Source organism: Daucus carota, chromosome 7 (assembly GCF_001625215.2).
Source record: "Daucus carota subsp. sativus chromosome 7, DH1 v3.0, whole genome shotgun sequence".
NCBI lineage: Eukaryota > Viridiplantae > Streptophyta > Magnoliopsida > Apiales > Apiaceae > Daucus > Daucus carota.
In genome coordinates, this window is record NC_030387.2 from 5,702,924 (window position 1) to 5,727,511 (window position 24,588).

The window sequence follows — 24,588 nt, forward strand, 5'->3', positions numbered from 1 at the left end:
GTAAGACCGTCTACTATCCATGATACTAAAATAATGTAGGTATGATATTATTTTAGTGTCAAAATCACATAATTTATAAAATACGCTAATCTATATAGACTGTAATTTACACTAAAATAATCATTTTATATAAGAGAAGTAATAAATTGTTCGGTAATTTATACTAAAAATGATTTTCTTATAAAATAAAAGTAATAAATTGTTTTGGACACTATATTAATTTAACTAAAACAAATTTGTTTCATTAACACAAACAACTTTAACATCGCGGTATTAGATTAGCTAACAAAATGACTCGGTAAATTAGCTAGCTATGTAAAAAAATCAATATTATATTAATGCTATTGCTTAATTGAGTTAACTGTCTAACTAACTGAACCTTAACACTATATACTGATATATTCATTAAGTTATATATATATATATGCTTCTTGACTTGCTATCAACGTGAATCACCTTGTTTTGACGTTGTCCAAGTTCTAGTTAAAAAGAAAGCACAAAGATCAATCGTTAGCTATATAGGATATTATGTACGTGAATGACCAATGTTTTTGATTGCGGAGTTACTTTAATAAAAAATGAATGAATAAAAGTAATGTTCCCTTAAACTTGGGTGTTAAGAACATTTGTCATGTTAATGGGGTGATCGAGTCAAAGGTGAAAACTTAGCTTTCAAATCGTCTGAGGTCAAATAGGAGACTATTCAATTCATCTTCTAGTTAAAAGCATGCAAGTCTTTCTCTACATGCTGTTTTGTTGCGGCACCCACTATAGCGAACTTGAAACGAGAGGTACGTGTGTACTTTTCTTGGGATAAATTCTACGTATCGTTGTCGGGGCATCTTTGATCACAAATTTAAATTTCATATTTTTTCGTTTTCAATTTTATTAATGAAATAATCAATCTCCAATCATTTATTACTTTATTTTATATATAAAATCATCTACTATATTACTCTGTATATGAAGTTGCACTATGCATATAAAGCAAAAATTGTTTCATTTATAAAATGAAGTAACAGTCCGATATCAAATTAAGATTTAAAATGAAAAAAATGAAAAACGAAGATGAAGTTACTTTATTTATAAAATTGTGATCGAAGATGGTCTTAACCACCGTAAAATATTTTCTAAGTTTAGTTACAACAGCAGTGGATCAGATTAACCTGTGTGTTGTATAATAACTTGCTCAGCAATTAACTAATTGTCCTCGTCTTTGCAGTTTTGTCAGCCAAGAAATAATACTGGACTGATGCAGTTTTTCACGAAATAGAGGTACATTCATAGTATTCAAAAGTCTGAAAACTTACCGTGTCCGTCTAGAATGTACTATGACAATAGTCCATTTTACGATTCGTATTTTCAAATTTGTGAGCAGCTAAAGTAACTGAAATATCTGATGAAAGTAGCTGACACAAATATATAAATAAAATAACTGAAATGAATAATGGTATAAAGAGTCTCAGATTCATAGTAATTCTTGAAGTGGGAAATTTAAAATTTTAAGCCGAAAAATATATCATGTGAGCATTAAAGAACTAACGTGGATCCTTTTACAAAAAATTAATGAGTAATGCTACATGCACATAAACGGATACAGAAATTTTATACAGAATGATGTGGCAGCGCCACCTTTGCATAACATTAATTACTTTTGTCTGCCACTATACTTAATACACCTACTTTCTTTTTCATTTTCTCATCTAAATATTGAAATCGATTTGATTTTTGAGTTCACTTATAAAATATTATTCTTACTTTTTACTTTTCTTGCTCTTTTCACTTTTTCTATTATACATATCCTATCCTTATATATTTAATACTTGTACAATTTTTATATTATTTATTTTTCACTAGTATTTTTTATTTTTACATTTAATACTTGTATAATTTTATGTTTAACTCTTTATATCAACTTATCAAGTGAAAACTTGAAACTATTTGATATTTACACTACTTACAAAAAATTAAATTTTTATACTTCTTATTTTTATTCTCTTATCTAAAAAACGAAACTATTTGATGTTTAGTTCACTTAAAAAAATTATTTTTTCTACTTCTTACCCTTTTCATTTTTTTATTATTTTTATCTTTCTTATCTTTTGTTATTTTTTTAACTGTGATACTAGTTTTAACTTTTTAAGTCTAATTTTTTATATCAAATTCCCAAAAAAAATAATTTGTTACCCGTATCGATCACTATATTTGTATATCTGTTTTTTATTTTCATTTTGTTATCCAAAGATTGAAATTGATTCGACGTTTAGTTCACTTGTGAAAAAAATATTTTTGTACTTTCAACTTCTTATACTTCTCACATTTTTATTATTTATATTTTTCTTATATTATTTATTTTTACTTGTAATACTAGTTAGCATCACTTATCTAGTAGTGATGATAATTAAAAAAGATACAAATAATAGAAAAAGTGAAAAGTGTAAGAAGTTAAAACACAAAAATAATTTTTTTCTAAGTGAACTAAATGTCAAATCATTTTCAGTTTTTGGATAACAAAGCGAAAATAAAAGATACAAATATAGTAGCCGAGAAGAGTAATTTTTTTTGAGAATTTGATATAAAAAATTAGCATAAAAAGTTATAACTAATATTGCATGTAATAAAAAAAGTGAAAAGTGTAAGAAATTGAAAAAATAAGAATAATTTTTTTGTCAGTGAACTAAACATCAAATAGTTTCAAATTTTCTCCTAGAAATTGATATAAAAAATTAGATATAAAAGTTATATAAGAATTAAATGTAAAAGGTAAATAATATAAATGAAAAATAAATAATATAAAAAGCTATACAAGTATTAAATATAAAAAGATATGAATAATAAAAAAATGAAAAAAATAAATACTAAAACTAATATTTTATAGGTGAACTGAGGAACCAAGTAAATCTGAATATCTATATAACATATCTAACAATGAAAAAGAAAGTAGGTGTATATGTATAGTGGCAGACAAGAGTAATTAATGTTATGCAGAGGTGGCGCTGCCACATCATTCTGTATAAAATTTCTATATCCATTTATGTGCATGTAGCATTACTCAAAATTAATATATTTACTGCCACATGTACGTCATCATGACGTCGGTCCTTGCACATAAGTTTTAATTTCCACTGAATCTCTGTCTAATTGATATATGCGAACATTAATTTTGGCTTTTGGATATTTTAAAAAATGAACCTTTATTTATGAAATCAAAATTATTACAATACATATTCATATATTACACCTTTTAAATATCCATTATTTCATTTTTTGTTCTTCATATTGAAGTTAAACAAATAATTTTTAAAAGACGTGTTAGTCAAAATGATTGGAATAGGATGGAGGGCGGGGGGTCTAGTAAGGGGGGTGTTTAGAAAAAAAAGAAAGAAAAATTACCACCATGATTTCAGAAAAAAAATATAAATACTCCCCTAAAAATTTGAAAATTTAGGGGTGTCCCCGCCAACCTTCAAAATTTAAATAAGTTGGAGTGGTTTAATATGAATAAATAAAGTTTTAAAACAAAAATGTTTAAGACGTATATATCACACAATTAGAGTTACAGTATCAGTCTTATTACTCTTATGTGTTATGTACTTGAAGTCGATCCTGGATTGCGAAGTAAATATTGTTGAGAGAGAGACCAAAAAATCATGTCTTCCCGTTAACATAGAGTTGCTTTCTTTTGTGTATAGCTTGTCTCAATCAATTTGATTCTTTTTCTGCATTTGATAAAAAGACGTTAATTCGGTTTGCAGAGTTCTATCCTTGTGATTTTTCAGCATTGCAATTCTTATTACTTGATAATCAACTTGAGAATTACATCATGGATGTGAGAGACCATCCTGATTATTCTGACTTGAAGAGCATTGATGATCTTTCACAAAGAATGATCGAGACTATCATCTATTAAAATTGTCACTGATTCTTTCAGTTGCAACTGCCACAGTTGAAAGATATTTTTCAGCCATAAAATCATCAAAAATACATTGCGCAACCGAATGGGAGACGAGTGGATGAATGATTGTTTAGTAACTTATGTCGAAAGAGAAATGTTTGAAACTATCTCAACAAAAAATATAATTAAACAATTTCAAAAATTGAAATCCAGGAGAATCTGCCTATAATTGTGTATATACCAGGCAAATGTTTTAAAATACATGTCTAGTGTCTACTATGTTTCTACAACTAAATGTTTTTATATAATTAATGCTAAGATGTCTTATGTGTGTGTTTCAGGATACTAGAGTTGTTGACGGACACTCGTTTTTGTCGCCAAATACTATACTTTTAGCTTGGCTGTGATGCTATGATTGCTGGTACTTGGCTGCAACATGTAGGTACATTTTATCAATTTTGTATATCTGTATTTTGTATTTTAAAAAATCTTCTGGTTGTTAATAGTTGCTCCTGTATTTCAAATACTTAAGTAAGAACATGTTAGTATATTAAGAAAATATTTTGATGCGCCCTCTGAAATTATATCTTAGATCCGCCCCCGGCGGAGGGTGGACTATTCATTATGTATATTATATGTATCTGATACATAGTTCTGAATAAAGAGAGATTCCAAAATACATGCTATATACAAGAGCAATTGAACAACTATTAGTAAAAATGGCAGATAAAAAATCTAAAATTTTGGTAGGCGGTCAATTGATACATTTCAACTTAAAAAAAAGAAAAAGAAAAAAAAGTGAGACTAGAGTAGCAACTTTGGCGCTTTGCTATTTGTTGTTAACCAAAACAACTTATAACATCAAGTTTAAACAAACTTTCACAAAGTTATTTTAGTTTCATATATCAGATAATACAAACTCTTCTAGTATAGTTTAGGCAACATCAAGTACATAAAATAAGTTAACAACTTCTATGTAAACCGTCTTTTCAGTAATTGCAACCTGTGCTGATAACTTGGTCTCTTATTCCTTTTTTTCAAGTATAAAATCAACAATTTTCAGAAAAATTTGAGCGCGCGCGTAGGTGTTTAGGATTCTTGAGAATTATTTTGGATTAATTATCAAACTTATTATTAAAATTATTTAATAATTAAGTGAGTTATCGATTTCCACGGATCTCACTAATTTTAATGAATTACAAGTAAGTCATGGCAGTTAAATTCAATGGATGAGTTATAACATTGACTTCACGTGTGATAAAATTATACATGAACAGTAAGTAGTAAGTAGGCTTTTTTAACGCATACAAACTTTAATTATATTAATTAAATAATTTTTGGTTAAGATTTTTTGTATTTTCACTAACAAAATGTTTTTATACTATTTATTTAATTGTTCAATATCTAACTCAATAACACATCATATCAACGTCATGGTTCATCCGTTACGTTTTCTATCAAAAATTAATATAAATTAATGACCAACTTAATATCATAAATTCATTTTAGTCAGTTGATAGGACCACGTAAGATCGATATATCATTTGATATTGTTGAGAGATTTTAGTGATGAGTTAGATAATTGATTCAAATTATTTTAATAATTTAATATTAAAATATAATTTTATACTAAATATACATTGTTATAAATTATTTTTTAATAAATTAATGTTTTAATAATATTAATTGTGTTCATCATTTGAACTTTATATATTTACCTATTACATGTTCATTTTTTAATAATGTGATAAATATAAATGCGCTATAAATATATTGTTAGGGAGGAAATTAAATTGCCAAGCTACATTTCACGATCAGCCTTTTAACGTTTAGATTATGGTGGTTGAAAAATCAATCTCAATCGCTCCTAAATTAAAGACATGTTTCCATGATATATATAATCTATTTATAATATTAAAAACATTTACATTATATTATTAAAACGCTTCGAACAGCAATAAATTGTAGATTTTGGTTTATAATATAATTAATTAAGTACAAATATAATTCTCCATATTATATATCATCAACCATGCTCTTACACATATATAAATGGAAAAGTACATACGTTAGGATTAAGATAAGCAAATCTGCCCAGTTTATGTGGTTGCAGGCTGTAAACAAGTTAAACTGTTCATGAGCTACTCGAACTCGGGTCATAAAATATTCAAATTGAATTCGGTAATGATCGAGTCGAGCTCGAGCTCGGATCATATTTCAAGTTTTTCTCAATATTTGGTGACTCGATTCGAACTTTCGAGCCGAACTTGAGCCTGTCAAACTGTTTACGAGCCGAGCTTTGAACTTGAATTGAAAGTTTCGATCGAACTTGAACTCGAGCTCGAGACCCGAACTTTTGAATCGAATTCAAGTCGCGTCTGACACTGTTCGACTCGGCTCGACTTGTTTACGGCCCTGTTTACTTACAACTTGCAATTTGTCTAACCAAAAGCATAATAGTATTGCATAGATAATTGAAATGAAACGTACGTGCGTTTAGCAATACGTGAGTATTTTATAATTATCAGTAGTTGTTTCTAGACAAGGGACCTCCAAATTTGTGGCAAGGTGGAACTTGGAAGAAGACTAAAGCTATACAAAAACACGTTTATACTACTTTATTTATTCGGAATTGAGTAGTCATGAGTCGTCATAAAGTATTGTGAATTTGAGACGCACAACATCCACAAATACTTATACAATTCTGTATATTTTATTGGTGATTTGGTGTTTTATTGGTGATTCGGGAAAGAGAATCTTGCCGCGTATATTTTTGATATGGACTGTTTATAGCTAGCGGTCCATGCACGTACATAAGTGGAGAATATAAGCGGTCCACATAATTTTTTTGTTTTGAAAACTTTGTTAGACTTGGTTACAACTTCTTCTTCAAGCTAATATGAAGATTCAAATTTCAAACACAATACATTAAATATTAGTCGAGTTATTAAAAATTAGTGAAATATGACGAGTTTTGTTGAATTCGTTGTGATTTCCCTAAATGTGGCAAACGTTCGTTCAAATCAGTTGTTTGCACAAAATTTTACGCATAAATTATGTGGCTGTTTGGCAAACTTAAAAAAGTGACTTATTGCTTAAATCAGAGAAGTGAAGCAAAAGTAAAAAGTAAATAAGTTAATAAAGTGTTTGGAAAAAAAAAACGGAAGCTGTGACAGAGAAGTTAGCATTTTAAATTTCTTAAAAATGCTTCTACTTATTTACACAAACGGGTCAAGCTGGTAAACAAACAGACCCTACAGAGGATTCAATTCGAGCTTCTACTTTAGGTCATAAAAAGGAGTGAATTTCAACATTTTTAGGTACATCTCGTCCTTGAAATTCAGTTAAATTTCTTTTTCGGAATATCTCCTGATTTTTGGAATTTTTCTACTTATCACGAAGAATCGTATTTGTTCGATACATAACAAATAGACACGTGTTGGCATTTTATAGTTGAAAAAAGTTTTAACAATTCGAATTCGATTTTTTCAGTTATGTTGCTTCCTCAAAAATTAGGTGGAAATTATTTTTGGGTATTCCGTCTGATTGTCAACGTCGACTATAATTTTCATATTCCATGAATAGTCGGCTCCGAATCCTGGGTTGGGCAGATGATCTGCACCAGACAAATTTACAGTCCTGTTACTTAGGTCACGCATTACGAAACCGATCTTACATTCCTGAGAGTGAGGGCTGAGTGAGGCGATTAACCGATTCGAATCAAAACGAATGAACGGCTTGTCTGGATTTTAAGTCGGATTTCGAATTTTTTCAATTTTAAATCAAAAATTATATATTTATATTATAAATATTTGAAATTAAATATAAACCGCAAATCACGTAAGTCATAGATCACGTTAAGTTATAAATAATAAACTTAATCAATCGGAACCTCTGTTCTAAAATTTGGTGATTAATCACGATTAATCCATGTTCCGTAACTCACCGAACTGATTAAATATCCGATTATTTTTATTAATCCCCGATTAATCACCGATCAATGCAATTAATCTCCGATTAATCCTTATTCCCTGACCTGACTTCACCGATTAAGTCTAATTCCCGTTTGTAATCGGAAGCAAAGTAAATAAGCGTCGGTGGTGAACTTGGACCATGAAAACGACAGGAGCAGTTGGTAAACAGGAAAAACATGCACAGGGGCCAGAAAAACGGAAGTAACAAGCTAGAAAACAATACAATGGCAACGTATGCATGTATGCATCCAGCAGTTGTGTGAAAATCACATTTTCTAACGAGTTGAATTTTTTATACATTAATTTATTAATAATTATTATCAAAACTGACTACGCTAACTCTTTGTTACAATTTCTAATCAAATTTAATACTGCTTCTTTGAACTGTCTGCATCTCCTAGTTGTTTCCGGGCTTCATTCACAACTAGCCTGATATTTTATGTTCCTACTGGGAGTTTAAATTGACGTCAATGTGTACTTTGTGATGGGCCCAAGTGCTTGGTCTGTTTTGGTCAATATGGCCCAATCGAAACATTTGAATGGGAGTCTGAAGAGTTCGTTTACTCAAAGTGATGAAACTGAGTTGAGAGCCTGCCTGTGGGCTTTATTTATCTCCAACATATCTGTCTCATCACTGCCAATTTTATACAGAGAGAAAAAAAATGATAATTTTATAAATTTATTTAGGGAAATTCCATTTAGTATATTGTATTTTTGGCTTTTCCGTTTCATGCCACATGATCTTTTGAACTTCCGTGTGACACCACTAAACTATTAACTTTGTACCGTATATGCCCTTCCGTCAGACAAATGTTAGTAAGCCGTTAGAAAAAATATTTTAGTTAATTAGAAGATAGAAAAGACTAAAATAAACGTAATAAATATTTAAACATATAACGAAAACAAAACAAGCTTAAAATAAGTACACAAAGGAATAAAGAGTTGAAGGAAATTAGGGTTGGTGGCGGCGTGTTAAGTTAGAGGTGGAGGGTTGAGGTCTTATCTTGAACAAGTGGCGCTGGAGATATGTGGAAGATGAACGGCAAGGTTATTGATGTTGTATCGGGATTTGGGGTCGGAGATGACGAGAGAAAGGTCCGAGTGAGTGTGCTTGATGTATGTTCATATCTGTGTGTATGTGATTAGAGTCCGTGTGGGTGTAAATCGAAGGTGACGGCGTTGATGGTAGTGACGGAGGCATGCCAGGGTTTGCAGGGATAAGAAATATCATAATTTCCTTTGCATCTTTTTATAACTTTTCTTTTATCCTATTCTTTTTTTAATATAACTGTGTAACTAACGTTTACTTAACATAATGCTATGTTTGCACCATATTTTTGAAAATAATTTTTATAACGATGTATTTTCGAAAAAATCGGTAACTATTTCAATAAAAAATAAATTTTAATATGTGCCCATGAAAAAAGACCACCTCAAGAATCAAAATATCAAGGTTGAGAATTGAGATCGATGAGAATCAGAGCTACATAATTCTAGGAAAAAGTTTACAGAGTATCGATATGAAGTAGTGACCAAGCAATTCCTTTCTTCATTCTTATCGTACCTGAAACAGAACCGATACTTGCATTGACTTGCAAGTAAAGCCACCACATTCTCTATCTTCTGCTCTTTAAAAGCCCAACACTCTCTGCATGTAAAACACAACTTCTGATCATGGAGGGAGAGAAGCAAAAAAAGGTGCTTGATCGCGAGACCCGGGACATGGTTTCAGCGCTCAATCGCCGACTCCAAAGTCTCCACAAAATGCAATTAGGAGGCGATACGAGCCACAACGATGACGATGAGACAGACGATGACCACGGCGTCCGAGTCATCACTCTGGCGGGTACCAATGTGGGGGCAACAATGCGAAGCGAGTTGGATGATAATGACGGTGATGTGGACGATGACTCGGAGAATGATCCGTTAGCAACTTTTGTGAACAGCAATATTCAGGCTATAAATAATTCTATTATGCTTGATGGGAGTTACAGCACGAATGATCCCGGTGTTCATTTGGAGATCTGCGATAAACAGGAAGCGAAAACCGAGCAAGTGAAGCAAATGAGGGGCAAGAAGAAGGAAGGAGGGGCTAAGAAGAAAGGGAACAAATCTTCGAAAAGTGAGCAGCATACAGATGGTAATTCTAGTAACTAGATGAAGCACATTCCACAAAAACACTTCAACTTGCTGAGGTTTTCTAATTTTACGCACGTACCTGTTTCACAAGTATTGTTTTTCACTCGAGTTTGATAATTCTTCTTGTATCAGAGCTTGTGATTTCATTGAATTTGTCAGAATAAAGTTCTTGCTCAACAGAGCATATTACCAAAATACATACCATAAGCTTAAGTGCTTCCTGGGCCAGAGTCTATCGCTTAAGTGCGGTTTACCTTGGTTCACGTGGTTTGCAGGCTATTACGTGAGCTCGTGGGTTTACCCAGTGCGCACCCAAAGGTAGCGGCCGCGGGTTCCTACGCTAAAAAAAAAAAAATACATACCATAAGAAGATCTTCAACCATGAAGAGTCTTAGCTAAAAACTGAGTTGGCATACCAAAACAACAATTATAGTCAATCTCTTCAAAAAATCACACTCCGATCAATACTCACCCTTATCTATAATTTTACTCTCAACATCCTATTGATGATTATATTTGTTCAACATGTACAGGCCGTAAGAAATCAGTAGGAAATTACATCATTTATTATCATATGAAACTGATATATATTTTATTTATAACAATCTAAATATTATTAACATATTATTTTTAAATTATAGTCAACCAGTATAGCCAATACCATCGTAGCACAATGTCTTGCGGGTTCCGAAAATTTTACATAATGTTTTACAGGTCCAATTTAGCACACGATTATAGCCAACTTCATTGAAGATGCTCTTAGACTTGGGATTAATATTATTGATTTTAATGAAATCTCTTTCTTTAATTAGATTCGGGATCATGAGTTTAATTGCCACTAGATCAAATCTTGAGTATGACATTATGGTCTATGGATATAGCTAGTTTGATAGCAATGAGAAAGAAATGAGGCAGATTAGTTAAGAGCAAAGATATATTATTGATTTCAATCAGCCCATACAAATCAGTACAAACAGATCATCTAAGAATTTCAGATGAAAAGAGGTAAAGACAGAGTATGAGTGTGTAAATTAGGGGGTATATGGTGCAGGCAAAGGCAAGCCCTTGACAATGCCACACAACGGGAAGTTGTCCGGCATGTTATACTCATCTCTGAGAGACCTTTCTGGAGACAGAACACTGACGTACATCTGCTGTCCGAGGTAGAATCTTTCCCACATGTCTGACCTTAAACTCCACATACCCGCATTGTCCAATGTTGTCATGACAGCAGCCCATGAGTTGGGGTAGACGTGGATCGTGTGTCGACTCACAGCGTCGACGAGATTGTAGTTCCTCCTCTTCTCCGGGCTCCATTTCCCACTTTCCATGGCAACAGCAAAGAATGAGTATCCATCTAGGTGCCAGGTTTGGATGGTGTGCTCTGGATTTTCGAAGATGATTTCCACAAAGTTGCGGAATGTGGCGTTCACCACATTGGGGGATAAGGTCACCTTGGTTTGCTGTGCTGGGGGCTCATCGCGAATGAGGTCATACTTGAACACTTGCTGAGCCTTGCCAAAGTACTCAGCCAGCTTCAATGGGGTATCGGGGTTAACGTGAGAGACACCGTTGATGCCAAAGCGGAGCTTGCCATCAACAATTGTTCTGGTATTAGCGAGCTTGATAGTTCGGGTAATGTTGATTTGGCCATAGTGGTAGGATCCTTGGGGGTTAGGGCGAGCAGCGCTGGCTGTCAAGTTCCATCTGAAGGACCGGAATTGGTTAAGTGACCACGCTATGCCAGCTGTATTCTCTGGTGGAGGCGGTGGAAGCTCTGTAGATGGAGCTACATTGCTGTTGGCATAACGCACAACAGCCACGGTGCTGAGGGGCTGTTTGCTGAACCTGGCAGAAGCCACCAAGTAGTAGTCCTTGGGCTCCTTGTCAGCAGTCACCAAAACGGACATACATTGTCCCACATGGACGTCAAGCGACTCATAAAGTTCTTGGACCGTGTGTGAGCCTTCCAACTCAACCAGCTTCATCGCGTGACCCTGGAACCTAAAGTTCAAGGAAGTCCTCATACCAACATTGCAGAGTCTGTACCTATAAGTCTTCCCTGGCTCCATAGTGAACATTGGCTGGCTAACCGCCTCGCCAACCTTCAAACTCTTCCCATTAATATGAACACCATCTGGTCTGCCAATTGAATGACTACTGTCCAAAAGCCTCTTCAGCGCCTTATGCCCCTTGTTGAACCAATCCCCAGCCAAGACATTGAATTCATCAGCAGGGTTGATGTCAAAAGGGACAGGAATCAAAGCGCGGCTGTGGACATTCAGGGGACCAATCCCACCCGCGGCTTTCAGCATGCCTGTGGTGGGAAAGTACACATAGCTTCCAATCTGATCCTTCACCTGGAAATGATAGGTAAAATTCGTGCCAGGCTGAATGGGGCACATAGTCCCCGGCATTCCATCCTGCCACGAGTTCTTCCTATGCTGAACCCCAGCCCAGGTAAACAACAGAGGCTCATCCAAATTATTGAACACATTCACAACAACGTTGTTATTCGATGTACAATTAATCGTCGGGCCAGGAAACTGTCCATTGATCAGAATACCCTGCACAGGCACACCCAATGGAGAAATAGTCCCATAGCTCACATTCCAGTCCATAAAAATGTAGGGATCCTCAGCAAACACGACGGCTGCAGCCGACAACAACAACGTTGTGACCGCAACCAATGCAGGCCTTGCCATGCCTGCTAGCTGTAGCAAACACAAGAAAATGAGAGCTACAGCTAATGTATTTCCCCCCAATACACCTTTGCTCTCTTAGTTATTCAATCTTTTTTTACCTTTATTGTTACTATTCTATAGGCTCTTTGAATTTTCAAGAAGAAGAGTCCCCCAGGCTCTTCTTCAGGGAAAGAGCTTAATTTTTCATCTCCTCTCAGCTCCTTCTTATAGCTCATGCCATGCGTCTCTCATCATACAAATTGATGACATTCCCCATTTTTAGACCTTGTTTTTCGGCTTTCCATTCTCCTGTACAATTTGCATTTTCTATAATTACACACCGAGTATTGTACAACTTCAAGATTCTATAAATGAACACAATGTGTACGATTCTACAACTAAACTAACTTATCGACCACTCAAAATTGGTGGCATGATGCACCCGAAAGGTAGCGGCTCGGGTTCCTATGTTAAAAAAAAATAATAATATAAAAATAAAATCGTGGCATGATTGTCCCCATAAAAAAACTAAAAGAGTTGCTAGCATGTCTTAACCGTCCAATACTCAAAGGACTACTGTATTCGTGTAACTAAAATATTAATATTAAAATGTACAAGAAACACACATCGAACTCTGCAAGAATACCATATACGCTTCCTCTTAAATGTAAGTTGTATATCATTTAATTTAATTAGGTAGAATACATGAGGTGACCTCCGCAAGAAAATAAAACATGAATTGTGGATAAGAAAAATGCCTCGACTAAATTATGACACAAAAATCAAATTCTAATATATAATCATAAGTCCTCGGCTGCCCGTTTGGGTATTGAACCCCCTTCATCACAATCTCGAGCATTGACAAAATATCAAGTACTAAAAATTTGATACTAAATATCACATACGAAAAATATGATTTTAAATCTCAAGCATTGACCAAATATCACGTTATTTGGTATTTATAATTTTTTTAATCATAAATAGTAGGATTGTTTCATTCTTTAAATTAATTCACATCTTTCCTAAAATATATTTCTATTCATTTACTACTATCTTATACATTCTCCATTCTTCCTTAAATTTCTTCAACAATCATTAGCAATTATTTCCGCTCCAAACGAACACAACCTAAATATTACCCTTTCGAATCAATTGTTTTTTGTTGTACTTCAATTTGCACCAACTTAACTGATGATCAAATAATTTATATCCAAGCACTTGTCAGGTTAACGTATATTTTTACTCCATCCAATGGTAAACAGCTACGAAGAATATACATATCAACCTCATTTATCTGATTACACGTCTAGCCTTGTGCTAGGACACTAAAAGCGATATATGTTTCCTACAGTCTGATTCTGCAACTACGCATAAGGCCTATTCTACTCATTTGACTGTTCGAATGGTACACGCACAAAGAGCTGACCATGCAGAGTAACCAGCGCGGATGTCTGCTGTGGATCTATCCTAGAAGGCAAGCTGACAACCTGCACAGAGAAACAGATACTCTAGTTTTGTTTTGATAAATAATTTCTCCAGTTGCAATCTATATATATCCAAGTAAACCGGTCTGCAAACATGTGAACTAATGACAGTAGTTCACTAGTTCAATCTAATATATCCAAGTAAACCAGTCCGAAAATATGAACTACTGTCAATATCGAGTACTTAATTTTCTTAGAAAACGTTATACATGACTTATTTTTCTTGATGCCTATAAACCTCTAATTCTACACAAAGCTTGGCATGATGTGTGCAGTTCACAAAATATGAGTTTTCATCAGAAGGTTGCCATATAACAGAAGATGCTCTAGTTTTGTTTTGATAAATAAATTTTCCAGTTACAATCTATATATATCCAAGTAAACAAGTCTGAAAACATGTGAATTTACAACAGTAGTCCACTAGTTCAATCTATATATCCAAGTAACTAGTCCAAAAATATGAACTTATGTCAATATTGAGTGCTTGATTTCTTAGAAAACTTGGCATGATGCGAGAAGTTCACGAACTATGAGTTTTCATTAGATGGTTGCCATATAAAACAGAAGAAAAATGCAAGAAACGGCTGAATGTAACAAACCTTCCTAAATGGGACAACACCCCAAGGATTATCTATGTTCTCTGGCTCGCCTGATATGATCAAGTGCCCTGCTGGATCAGATTGTACCCGTACCTAATCAAATCAAAATTATGAGGCTAAAGATTTAGCAGGTAAAAGTCGAACTTCACTGTATCCAACATTTAAAAATTGCTTTAAGAGTAAACATATATTTGTTACCTCCTCCCTTAAAAGCCCCGGAACTAAAGCATATATCTCAAAGCAGTCTTTCTGTATGGTAAAACATGAAAGAAAAAAAAACCATAATTAGTTGATATAGACATATTGATATAATTATGTAATGATGCAATTAAGTTATGTTATAGAAACTTGCAGTTTTTTGCACGTTGATCTTCACCCAATCAGCAGGAGTACCAATGTCAACGACCGTAGTATCCAACCTGCCCCACAAGACATGATAAACCAAACACTTTGGTGAATAAGAAACTTATTTACAACAAAGTTTGTACCGAGGAAAAAGAATCATTCAAACAGTTTTCTAATTGCCAGCACAGTTGTTCATCACTCTTGTTTATGAGGTCATGTTCGTCACTCTATTAATCAAGAGTTTTCATTCAAAAATAGCTTCTAATTTCATTTATGATCAGTTACACTATTACTCTATATTAATCCCGCTAAAAGATTTCCTCATGTATTTCCCCAACTTCGACCTTTATCGCCTCCTCTGGGAGGAACCTTTTCAACAGAGATGTTTTAGCACATAAATTCCTTTCTCATGGTAGTTACAATGTTACAAGACTTAACTGTTGCCTTGATGTATTAATGCCTGCAACTTTAGCGGTATCGTCCATAGGGGGTGGCGTTTTACGTTTTAGCAAACCTAAGCCAAAGAATAGAAATTAGAAAAGAAAAACTGTTTGATGGAAAAGTTCAAAAGAACCGAAATTTATGACAATGGAAATTCATACCGATGCTTTTCAGTTGCTTTTCACGTTTTGGTACAGGGGATGAATCTTTATCCTACAAATTAAGTATGCCAAATGAGTAACATAATACTTTTATTCATGCAACCAGGTATATTATAACAAACCTTGATGATCTGATCCCCAACATCTCCATTACTAGGAAGCCGTTGAGAGTGCCAACCCTGCATAGCACGGGCTGCAGAATCTCTTCTTGCCCTTCCTGGACCTGCGGCTTGATTATGACCAGCCTGCACAAAATGAGTCAATAAACAACAATGCTTCAAGTTTCTGAATTACAATATGTACAACCAATTCTAAGAAACCGCTGCATGGCAAAGGGTGTTGTGTTGTCTCATGCCTAAGTCTTATACATGCATCCAAAGCAGCATTCTTAGAAAACTTTAAATTTCATAGATATTCTAGATGTTACATTAAAAAAATTGCACCAAGGACACTTTAAAAGCCAGGCTAGTTTGATGGAAGATCAGGAATCAGGTTATACTATGTCAGAAAATTGCAATAAGTACAAGAGTGAGAGTAACTATTATGCTATTCTGAGATGAGCCTGTGTGCCCATGTACAAGGCTGTAAAGTGCAACATTATACTATCCCAATATCATGTACCCACCCACCAGTCCCTAAAAGATCTGACAGCACTGATAAAATTTTAATATCGATTATTTCTGTCATTTTTCAGTGATAATAATTTAGATGGAATATTATCCCAAGTTCGTGAACAGTAATAACAAGCTAGAACTTTTCAATGAAATCCTAGAAGGAATAGGAATCAAGCCAATTTGATACTAGCTGAACAGTTTGTATATCTCATCTCCTCCACTGCTCCAACTTGAGAAGTAGAGAGGAGCAGCATGAGAGGAGGTATAAACATAGTCTGTTCTTTATCTACCAATTCCTGCAATATCTTATTTACCTCTTTACTATGTGTACTGTGGGGAGTATCAGAGTTGGTAGTAAAAGAAGTATCATAAACAGAACTGGCTTGCTGTCTATTACTGAATTATAATAAAAACGAACACACACACACACACATATATATGGCCACAATGGTAGATATCAATTAGATTCAGATACACACACTAGCGTAAGTAGGATGTATAAATAGCCCAGAGTTCAACCAGAAAGGGACAAAAATGTGTCAATGCACAGATGTACAAAGAGCAGCGAAGTGTCCACAAGGAAAGCTAACCCATAGTCGTAGGGGTAACTATTTATCTAAAGAATTTTATATATCAATAAACCATCCACATCTCTTCACACAAGACAAAGTATGCAGAACATGGACCAAGTGACCAACACAGTGGCCAAGGCATGTTACCTGATCTTTACAAGGCTCTGGAAACGAAGCATCAGTATATGGGAGCTCACCGCTGCGCATCTTATGCTTTTCATATTCAAGTAATGACTACAAAAGCTGCAAGTTAGTAAATCCACATTGCATGGAAGCAACATAAGAGTTATAAGAACAGAAGGATTGTTTACAAGACGTGAGTGAACATATAAATAGATTTTAAAGGCAAAATTACTTATAAAGAGCTTATAACTACAATAGACTACTGGGACAGAAATTTCTAGTAAGGATGTCTCTTAGCAGCCACAATTGCATAAAAAAACTAGAATTAATGACTTCTGCACAAGCTTCACCTTCTCATAGAAGCATCTAAATGTCCATGAAACGGTAGTGCAAGTCCTGCAAAGTGTAAACATGATACAATGAGTAACTAATTGATTTTTGATATAAATTTTTATAGGCCATTGCTCCAAAAAGAACACTCTTACATAAAGAACAAGAAAGAACATCACTGAATCTTACATAAAAATTTATCAGGTTTTAATTTTAACAATCCATTTCTTATAAAAATTGAAGTTCTATGACGGTGTTCTTCCGTGTACTTTATACATGAGAAGATGAAAAAAGTGCAACCAACAAAAAATTGATATAGATGAAATAGAATAAAAACATATACGCAAGGAAATGCACTGATGAGAACTCATAGAAAATAGAGAGTAGCCAACACGAAGAAATAAAACAGAGAAAGTATAGGCTAATTACACCAAAACTTAGTATATGAGGGAAGGGAAATACAGAAGTATACACTCCAAGAACTGACATATTGTACTGATTCTGCTGAATTTCTTTATAATTGCAAATTATAAACGCAACATGTCATGTTAACTCATTTTCACCCTTACTCTCGAAGCTAATACATAGTACAACTTTTTCCTTATACACAAAACTTTTCTTATTTTACTCTCTGGTCTCCCCTACAGGTAGCATCTATATTTGCCAGACAAATGAAATGACAAAACAATAAAAGCACAATGAAAGACTGTCTTCCTTTTGGATGAAAACCTCATTACAGAGTGTGGTAGTCCGTAGTTTCATTCTAACACTCTTGGTTTCTCCATAAGCGTGTAAAACAATTAAGAAAAAGGAAACTGGAATTCTTGTTATCATTAAATAGTGATCAATGCTTCGTCTGTGATTTTCATTCATGCACATATATTATGCAAAGATGGGTCATACCACCTTTGTAAAATCCTAGGGAACAGGGATACTTGGTTAACCAAACTACCCATATCAATCAACTTAATTTCACTTTTCACAAATCATAATTAATCTCAGTCTTAATAAATACTGTATTAAAAGCAAAGTACTAATATCATTGAATTGGCACTGTCGGAACCTTTTTTCCACCCCATCTCGCTACTAAGTTAAGAAACAAAACAGATGAATTCCTAAATTCGGGATTAATCCTAGAGACATGAATGTCATATTATCAACAACCTCTTCTAACTTGGCCTTGGAAAATTTAATAATCATTTTGTAAACAGTACTCGAAATTGCCAGATTTATAGTGCTAGTGAATAGTGGTGGATGAAACAATTAGGAAATTGAGGTAAGAACTTAAGCTCTTAATAGCAATGTCAATGTGATGTCGTACAAAGATGGGAAAAAAGGATAATGAAAGATAACAATAAAAGCATACATTTAACTGTTTAACGCAAAAATCCACTAGCTCAAAGGTGTAACAACCACGGAAAGCCCAATACCTCTGTGATTTCTCAACCGCTTAGGAGAGGAATTTGCATGGTTCTCAACCCATTACAATAGCAAGAATTCTAAATTTCTATTAATTAGAATCTTTCCATAATAAAATATAAATAGAATTCTCAATTTCAATCACCAAAGATAGTTTTCCAATAATAAAACATTACACCTTGTAAAAACCCTAATACATATGGCAAATATGATAATAAGTAAAACCTAATAAGAAGGAAACTAAAAAGAAAACATGTCTCATAATATTCTACTATAATCTAAATATTCCTGATAATAAATTTATAACTTATACAATACTTGCATCTAATTAGTATATAAAATACATACAAACTAAAGTTTTCATTCCATGCTCGGCATCATTATTGAAGGTGACGAAGCACATGAAGCAGGTGCAGGAAGTGTCTGATAAGGTAAACTTAAGACACTGACAATTTAGGGGTTGTAAGAATGAAGAAACATTAATTTGTTAATGATGAGATAATGAGGGGCGTTCTATGCAGTAATAAAAAACTTCTGGCTTTCTTTCTTCAAATTGATTTCCATATTAAAGGTCACTATGGAAGTAAAGTGGAGATTAATCTCTCTCTGTGTCTATCTTTACATATCTTCCCTTTTCTGTTCATATCTATATACATCAGACTGCATGCCTTATTACAAATTTTTGCAACTCTAGTATTATTAATTACTGCAATTTCATGCCTTGCCTCCAACACAAATCTAACTCGTTTATCACTTTCACTCTGTACAAACCGAACACAGCATTACAGGATCTCATTATAAAGTGCAGGAACGAATCTTAAACCATAATACTAAACACTTTAGGACAAGTAAAATACCACTAGAAGGGAAAGATCTGATGACAATTTACTGTTATCTACTAGTAGTCTACCATTATAATTACTTACAAAATACTCATCATATTAATTTCTGACTATTTAAAGTTTTTTCATTATAAAATAATAACATAACAAGATGAGCCAATATACTGTTTATCTTGATTCTCTCGCGTCAGCATTGTGGTAATCCTCCGAGTATTAAGGGTCAACATGAAAGCTATGTTACTTTGACCCGGGTACAGAGTGTCAGACACGACACAAATCTGAGTGTTGGACTCAAAACATCTGAAAATTAGGAACACGAGGACACTGTCCAATTTTTGGACACAGGTATCAATAAATAAGTATGATAAATAAGACACCTTGACAAAAAGAAACAATAATACTCAAGTCTAAAAAATTTTGTAAAGGACTTTCAAATTAGATGCCCTCTCTACTTCTATCCCAGTTTTGCTTGTTTCTTTTTTCTCATATCTTTATTTGGAATCCTTAGTTCGACTCAGCTGTGGTCTTTAACTTTGTCAAATTGTCCATATTTCAGTCAAAAGATCCAACACGAAATAAGTGTCCTGTCCGGCACAGTGACTAAAACAGAAGAGTCGGACTAACATAGCAGCAAAGCATGATGTGCAGGCTATTGTTCTGGCCAATTTCTTGATTTATTATTTAAATCTATAAATAACGTTGCCAGGTTTTACAAAAAGGGATATGATAAGATAATAGTCTTGTACTGATTTTAGGGGTTTAAGAGTAAGAGAATACACAATGAACATTTTTATCAGGATATATATATATTCAGCAATCTGCCCTAAAAGAGAAGACCCACTTAATCAGTAAGTACAAATGACTACTTACTTTGGGGGGTTAAATGACTCTCCCACTTGACGCCACAGCTTACACGAAGTCACCTACAAACAACAAGGTCCCAGAGCAGTAAGCATTTCCGGTTCAATCCTGAGCATACTTGTGTTTATCAAAACTATGTTTAATACAAGTGTTTACCAATAATATGACAGCTGAAAAATATATTGGATGACTTAATCCGATATATAGAAGAAATAAAAATGTGCATCACATATAGAAGTAGAGCATAATTAGATATATGTAATTACTCAAATATAAAAACCTTGTGTAAAACCAAATGGAAAACAACTGCGTTTATGGAATCACAATAGTAATAGCTTCTTCTCTAAAGCCTTTACCAAGCTTAGGGCCCATATATGAACATGCCTTTGTTCTCCCAGCCTAAACCAAATGGGAAACGACCTCCAGTTCTTAGGTCACTTTAAAGTCGACTCTATCTCTAGGGTCAATTTAATTGAGTCCTTTTGACATGTATCCTATATCATGCTCATACAACTGGAAGATGCCATTGTTAAGGGGATAGTTTTCTGTAGGTCTGAGGATAACCAATATATATAGATAAGAATGATTTATTGATAAAAGAAAATTTATGATTTAAAATACTACAATAAAACAATAGTAAAATACTAAAATTGCTCAGTAACAAAAAAATTGATAGCAAGACCGAAAAATTGAAAATTAACAAAGAACTATATAGAACAGTCTACATATAAATGCCCCCCTTTTCAATATCAGCTACTCAATCCTCCCTAAACATGTTGCACACCACAACCCATCCCTCAACCTTTCCCCATATGCCATCCTCAATGCCTCTTTCCAGGTTTCCACCATCCTTTGCCTCCTCCCAAGTCCCAACTCCCTAACACCACCTTGACCCCCAGAACCAATCCACATCATGATGTTGAGCAAGAAAATATACTAACTGTAATTTATTGTGTACTTAGTAATAATATCAGATGATGTATTATCAGGAATACTGATGAAATGAGCCGATTCTTTTGTTTAATTACATTAGTTGATTAATATTAAACGGTAGAATTTTAACCATGAGTAGTTTCTTCACTATTAGGAGCAATTTTTTATAGTTGTAGAGCTTCTTGAATTTAGGATAACTTCTCTTTCTATGGCTTGTGATTTATTACTTAAGAATTCCTTGGGTCGTGGATTTTATGTGGTAACTCCACACCTCTTTTTATTGCTTTATGCAATAATCATTGCTTCTAAATGTTGTCCACCACACTATCCACCGAGCTCTACTATTCAAAAGGACAAGCATCTAATTATGTTCAGATCCTGACTATTTTATATCAATTGCCAAAGCACGAGGATAAAATTCTTTAAATCGGCAAACTAACATATATGATAATTGATAATGCATAAGAAAAACATTAAGAATTAAAAACAAGGAGAGTACAGTGCTGATTAACCTGCTCATAGCCACCAAGCTTGATTACAGATCTCCACAACCTAATCATAAGAAGTATATCAGTTTCACATTCATAAAAAATAATGCATAAATACTTAAACGAATGAAGGGTTAAACTAAAACCAACTTGAGGAGATTCAATGGCTCTCCATAGAATCTTAGATGCTTAAACTCTAAGAATTTCTCTTTGTGGAAAGTCTCTAGCTCCTTTATGAACTCAGCTCGCTCCTCCGCTGTTCCTGTCTCATCACCCAAAACTGGATCTGGTCCTAAAAATGAATTGTTTGATGTCTTCAAGCGAACCTGCTGCCTCGCATCTAATTCCGGGTTTTGCACCTCTCCCTTCAATTCACTGTCCACAACTATTTCCATCCCCGTGACCTTGTTACACATCTCCCCTTCTTTTGTTCCATTCTCCTGAAGAACATCCAACCCACTGGCACTCATCGTATCAGTCGATGCATTCATCTTTTTTCCATCATTCAAAGCAGAATCCCTCTGTCTCTCCCCATTTATTATTTCCACTTCTTTGCTTCCATTCTCTTCACCTGATCCTGGTACCAAAGCCTCATTGCTCACATCCATTCCACTCCTATTTGTCAACTCCCCATCCTTTTTATCTTTCTCTTTTATCTCCGGAAAATTATCCTCAGTTACTGCTACAGCCACACTCTGATTATCAACATCATGATTTTTCTTATCATCCTCTTCGGTTCTTCCACACACATCGTCAATACCACTAGCTTCAACAATAGAATCAACCGCAGACACAGTGGTACCAGTTGCAGCAGGTATATCCGGGCAGCCATCCTTAACAACAGAATCTTCAGCAGCTGAAGGTTTATTTCCACATCCCTCCTTAACAACAGCATCTTCAGAAGACACAGCAGGTACATCTCCACATCCATTCTTAACACCAGCATCTTCAGAAGGCACAGCAGGTATATCTCCACATCCACCCTTAACAACAGAATCTTCAGCAGCAGCAGCCTCTAGATCTCCACATTCATCCTTAGTGACAGTACCATTAGCAGCCGCAGCAGGTACATCTCCACGTCCATCCTCAACGACTGTATGCTCAGCAGCAGTCATTTCAACATCATTTACATTCGGTGCATCACTAGCCGAATCCGCAGTATCCTTCTGATGACTTAATTCCTCCGCTTTCAACAACTCCTTGTTTTCAATTTCAACAGCCTCAGGTTGTTTATCCTCTAATTGAGTTGTTACATCCTTTTCAATCTCCATGTCAGTCGCCATCTTTAATCCAGACCTAAACCTACTTACTGAAGAACCCTACAAGTGTCAACAAATTTTTTACAATCATTAGAAAAACGAATAACTACAGAGTCGTGGTCCGACATAACCTAATTCAGAACTTCGGTGGCCTATACTTTAAAAATTGTGAGTTTGGTGCTAGGGCATTGTTTCGATCTTTTACGTGGCATGTTATCACTGTATCAACAAGCCGAAAGCAATGTCCGGGCACCGGAATCGAAACTAGTGCCACAATTAGCAAATTACATACTGTATCCAACTAATTCCACACATCACACATGCAATAAACTTATATGTATACGCAACAGTGTAGGTATGAGCAAATAAAATAGGAGATTAATCATATCTTTTTTTTTGCCGGAAATTAATCATATCTTAATCATCGGACACAACAACTTGAAACCCTAAAATTAGCTATAAAAGAGGAATTGCAAGGAGTGATAAAATGCTTGTGTGCGTTTGGACATACATAAATTATGTATAAAGGGACACACAGAGAAATAGGGGAGAAACCGAACCAGATTCGAGGAGAGGAACAATTGAAAACGAGCGATTACTGGGTGTTGTGTTGTAAATGTAATACAGCACTTACAGCACCCGTGCTGCCGTGCATTTGCACGACTAAGGAAATAAAATACAATAACAGCCGTTATTTTTATGTATTTTTATTTTACAAATATGACTTAGCCTTGTGAGTATATATGTTTTGATGTTTTCAGAAAAAAAAAAAAAAGTATACTCCCTCCATCCCCTCAATTGTTTACATTGGAGGGGGACACGGAGACCAAGACAATGTATGAAAAATGAGTAAAATTAGATGAAAAGTGGGTCCTATCAATATTTAATAATAGATTTGAGATAGTGGAGGAAAGTAGTGGGTGTAATAGTAGTTTTTATTGTTAAATATGAGATAGTGGGGGAAGATAGTGGGTGTAATGATGAGAAAAACTTACTATTTATAGTAACGTAAAGAAATGAGAGGGACATCCCAAAATAGTAACTGTAAAGAAATGAGAGGGACAGAGGGAGTATATGTTTTGATAAATTTTCGGGGTGAGTCGCGATGGAACTCAGGAACTACGGAGGAGAAGTTCTTACGTTATTTATTGACTACTCCCTCACTCCCCTGAATAGTTTACGGACGAGAGTTTGGCATTCATTTTAATGCTCTTTCAAAATATAGGTTTATAAAATATTTTTTAACGTTTTTTTTAATAAAAATTTGATGTTTGAATTTTTATATACAAAAAAAAATCTCAAAAATGAGTTACGGAACTATGTTTTATAAGAGTCTTAAAATGTATGCCGAGCAGTGAAAAAAACTGTAAAGAAATTAGAGGGACGGAGGGAGTCAATCTTATACAATTCATTAAAATTGATAAT

General features: G+C 34.2%; 3 protein-coding genes across 3 annotated transcripts; 1 reads left to right on the forward strand and 2 right to left on the reverse strand.

Moving 5' to 3' along the window:
• Positions 1–9,543: 9,543 nt before the first annotated feature.
• On the forward strand, positions 9,544–10,026 carry LOC108195319 (uncharacterized). Its single transcript, XM_017362278.2, has one exon. It carries the CDS (start codon positions 9,544–9,546, stop codon positions 10,024–10,026), a length of 483 nt encoding a protein of 160 aa, XP_017217767.1.
• A 902-nt stretch (positions 10,027–10,928) lies between these two features.
• LOC108195383 (L-ascorbate oxidase homolog) lies at positions 10,929–12,884 on the reverse strand. Its single transcript, XM_017362343.2, has one exon. It carries the CDS (start codon positions 12,711–12,713, stop codon positions 11,040–11,042), a length of 1,674 nt encoding a protein of 557 aa, XP_017217832.1. The 5' UTR covers positions 12,714–12,884; the 3' UTR covers positions 10,929–11,039.
• A 997-nt stretch (positions 12,885–13,881) lies between these two features.
• LOC108196443 (AT-rich interactive domain-containing protein 5) lies at positions 13,882–23,857 on the reverse strand. Its single transcript, XM_017363732.2, has 13 exons — positions 23,724–23,857; positions 22,055–23,223; positions 21,929–21,968; positions 20,493–20,545; positions 17,382–17,427; positions 17,056–17,142; positions 15,845–15,967; positions 15,723–15,774; positions 15,559–15,634; positions 15,128–15,194; positions 14,974–15,024; positions 14,776–14,868; positions 13,882–14,179 (listed from the first exon to the last, which is right to left on the reverse strand). The coding sequence occupies exons 2-13, from the start codon at positions 23,185–23,187 to the stop codon at positions 14,075–14,077; spliced, it is 1,926 nt and encodes a 641-aa protein (XP_017219221.1). The 5' UTR covers positions 23,188–23,223; positions 23,724–23,857; the 3' UTR covers positions 13,882–14,074.
• Positions 23,858–24,588: the final 731 nt, after the last annotated feature.

Coding starts and splice junctions, on each gene's coding strand:
- LOC108195319 (XM_017362278.2), top strand. CDS start 9,544: ATGGAGGGAGAGAAGCAAAAAAAGGTGCTTGATCGCGAGACCCGGGAC.
- LOC108195383 (XM_017362343.2), bottom strand. CDS start 12,713: ATGGCAAGGCCTGCATTGGTTGCGGTCACAACGTTGTTGTTGTCGGCT.
- LOC108196443 (XM_017363732.2), bottom strand. CDS start 23,187: ATGGCGACTGACATGGAGATTGAAAAGGATGTAACAACTCAATTAGAG. Junction 17,428..20,492: donor GAGTCATTTAACCCCCCAAA/GTAAGTAGTCAT, acceptor TACACTTTGCAG/GACTTGCACTACCGTTTCAT. Junction 15,195..15,558: donor ATTAATACATCAAGGCAACA/GTTAAGTCTTGT, acceptor CTTGTGGGGCAG/GTTGGATACTACGGTCGTTG.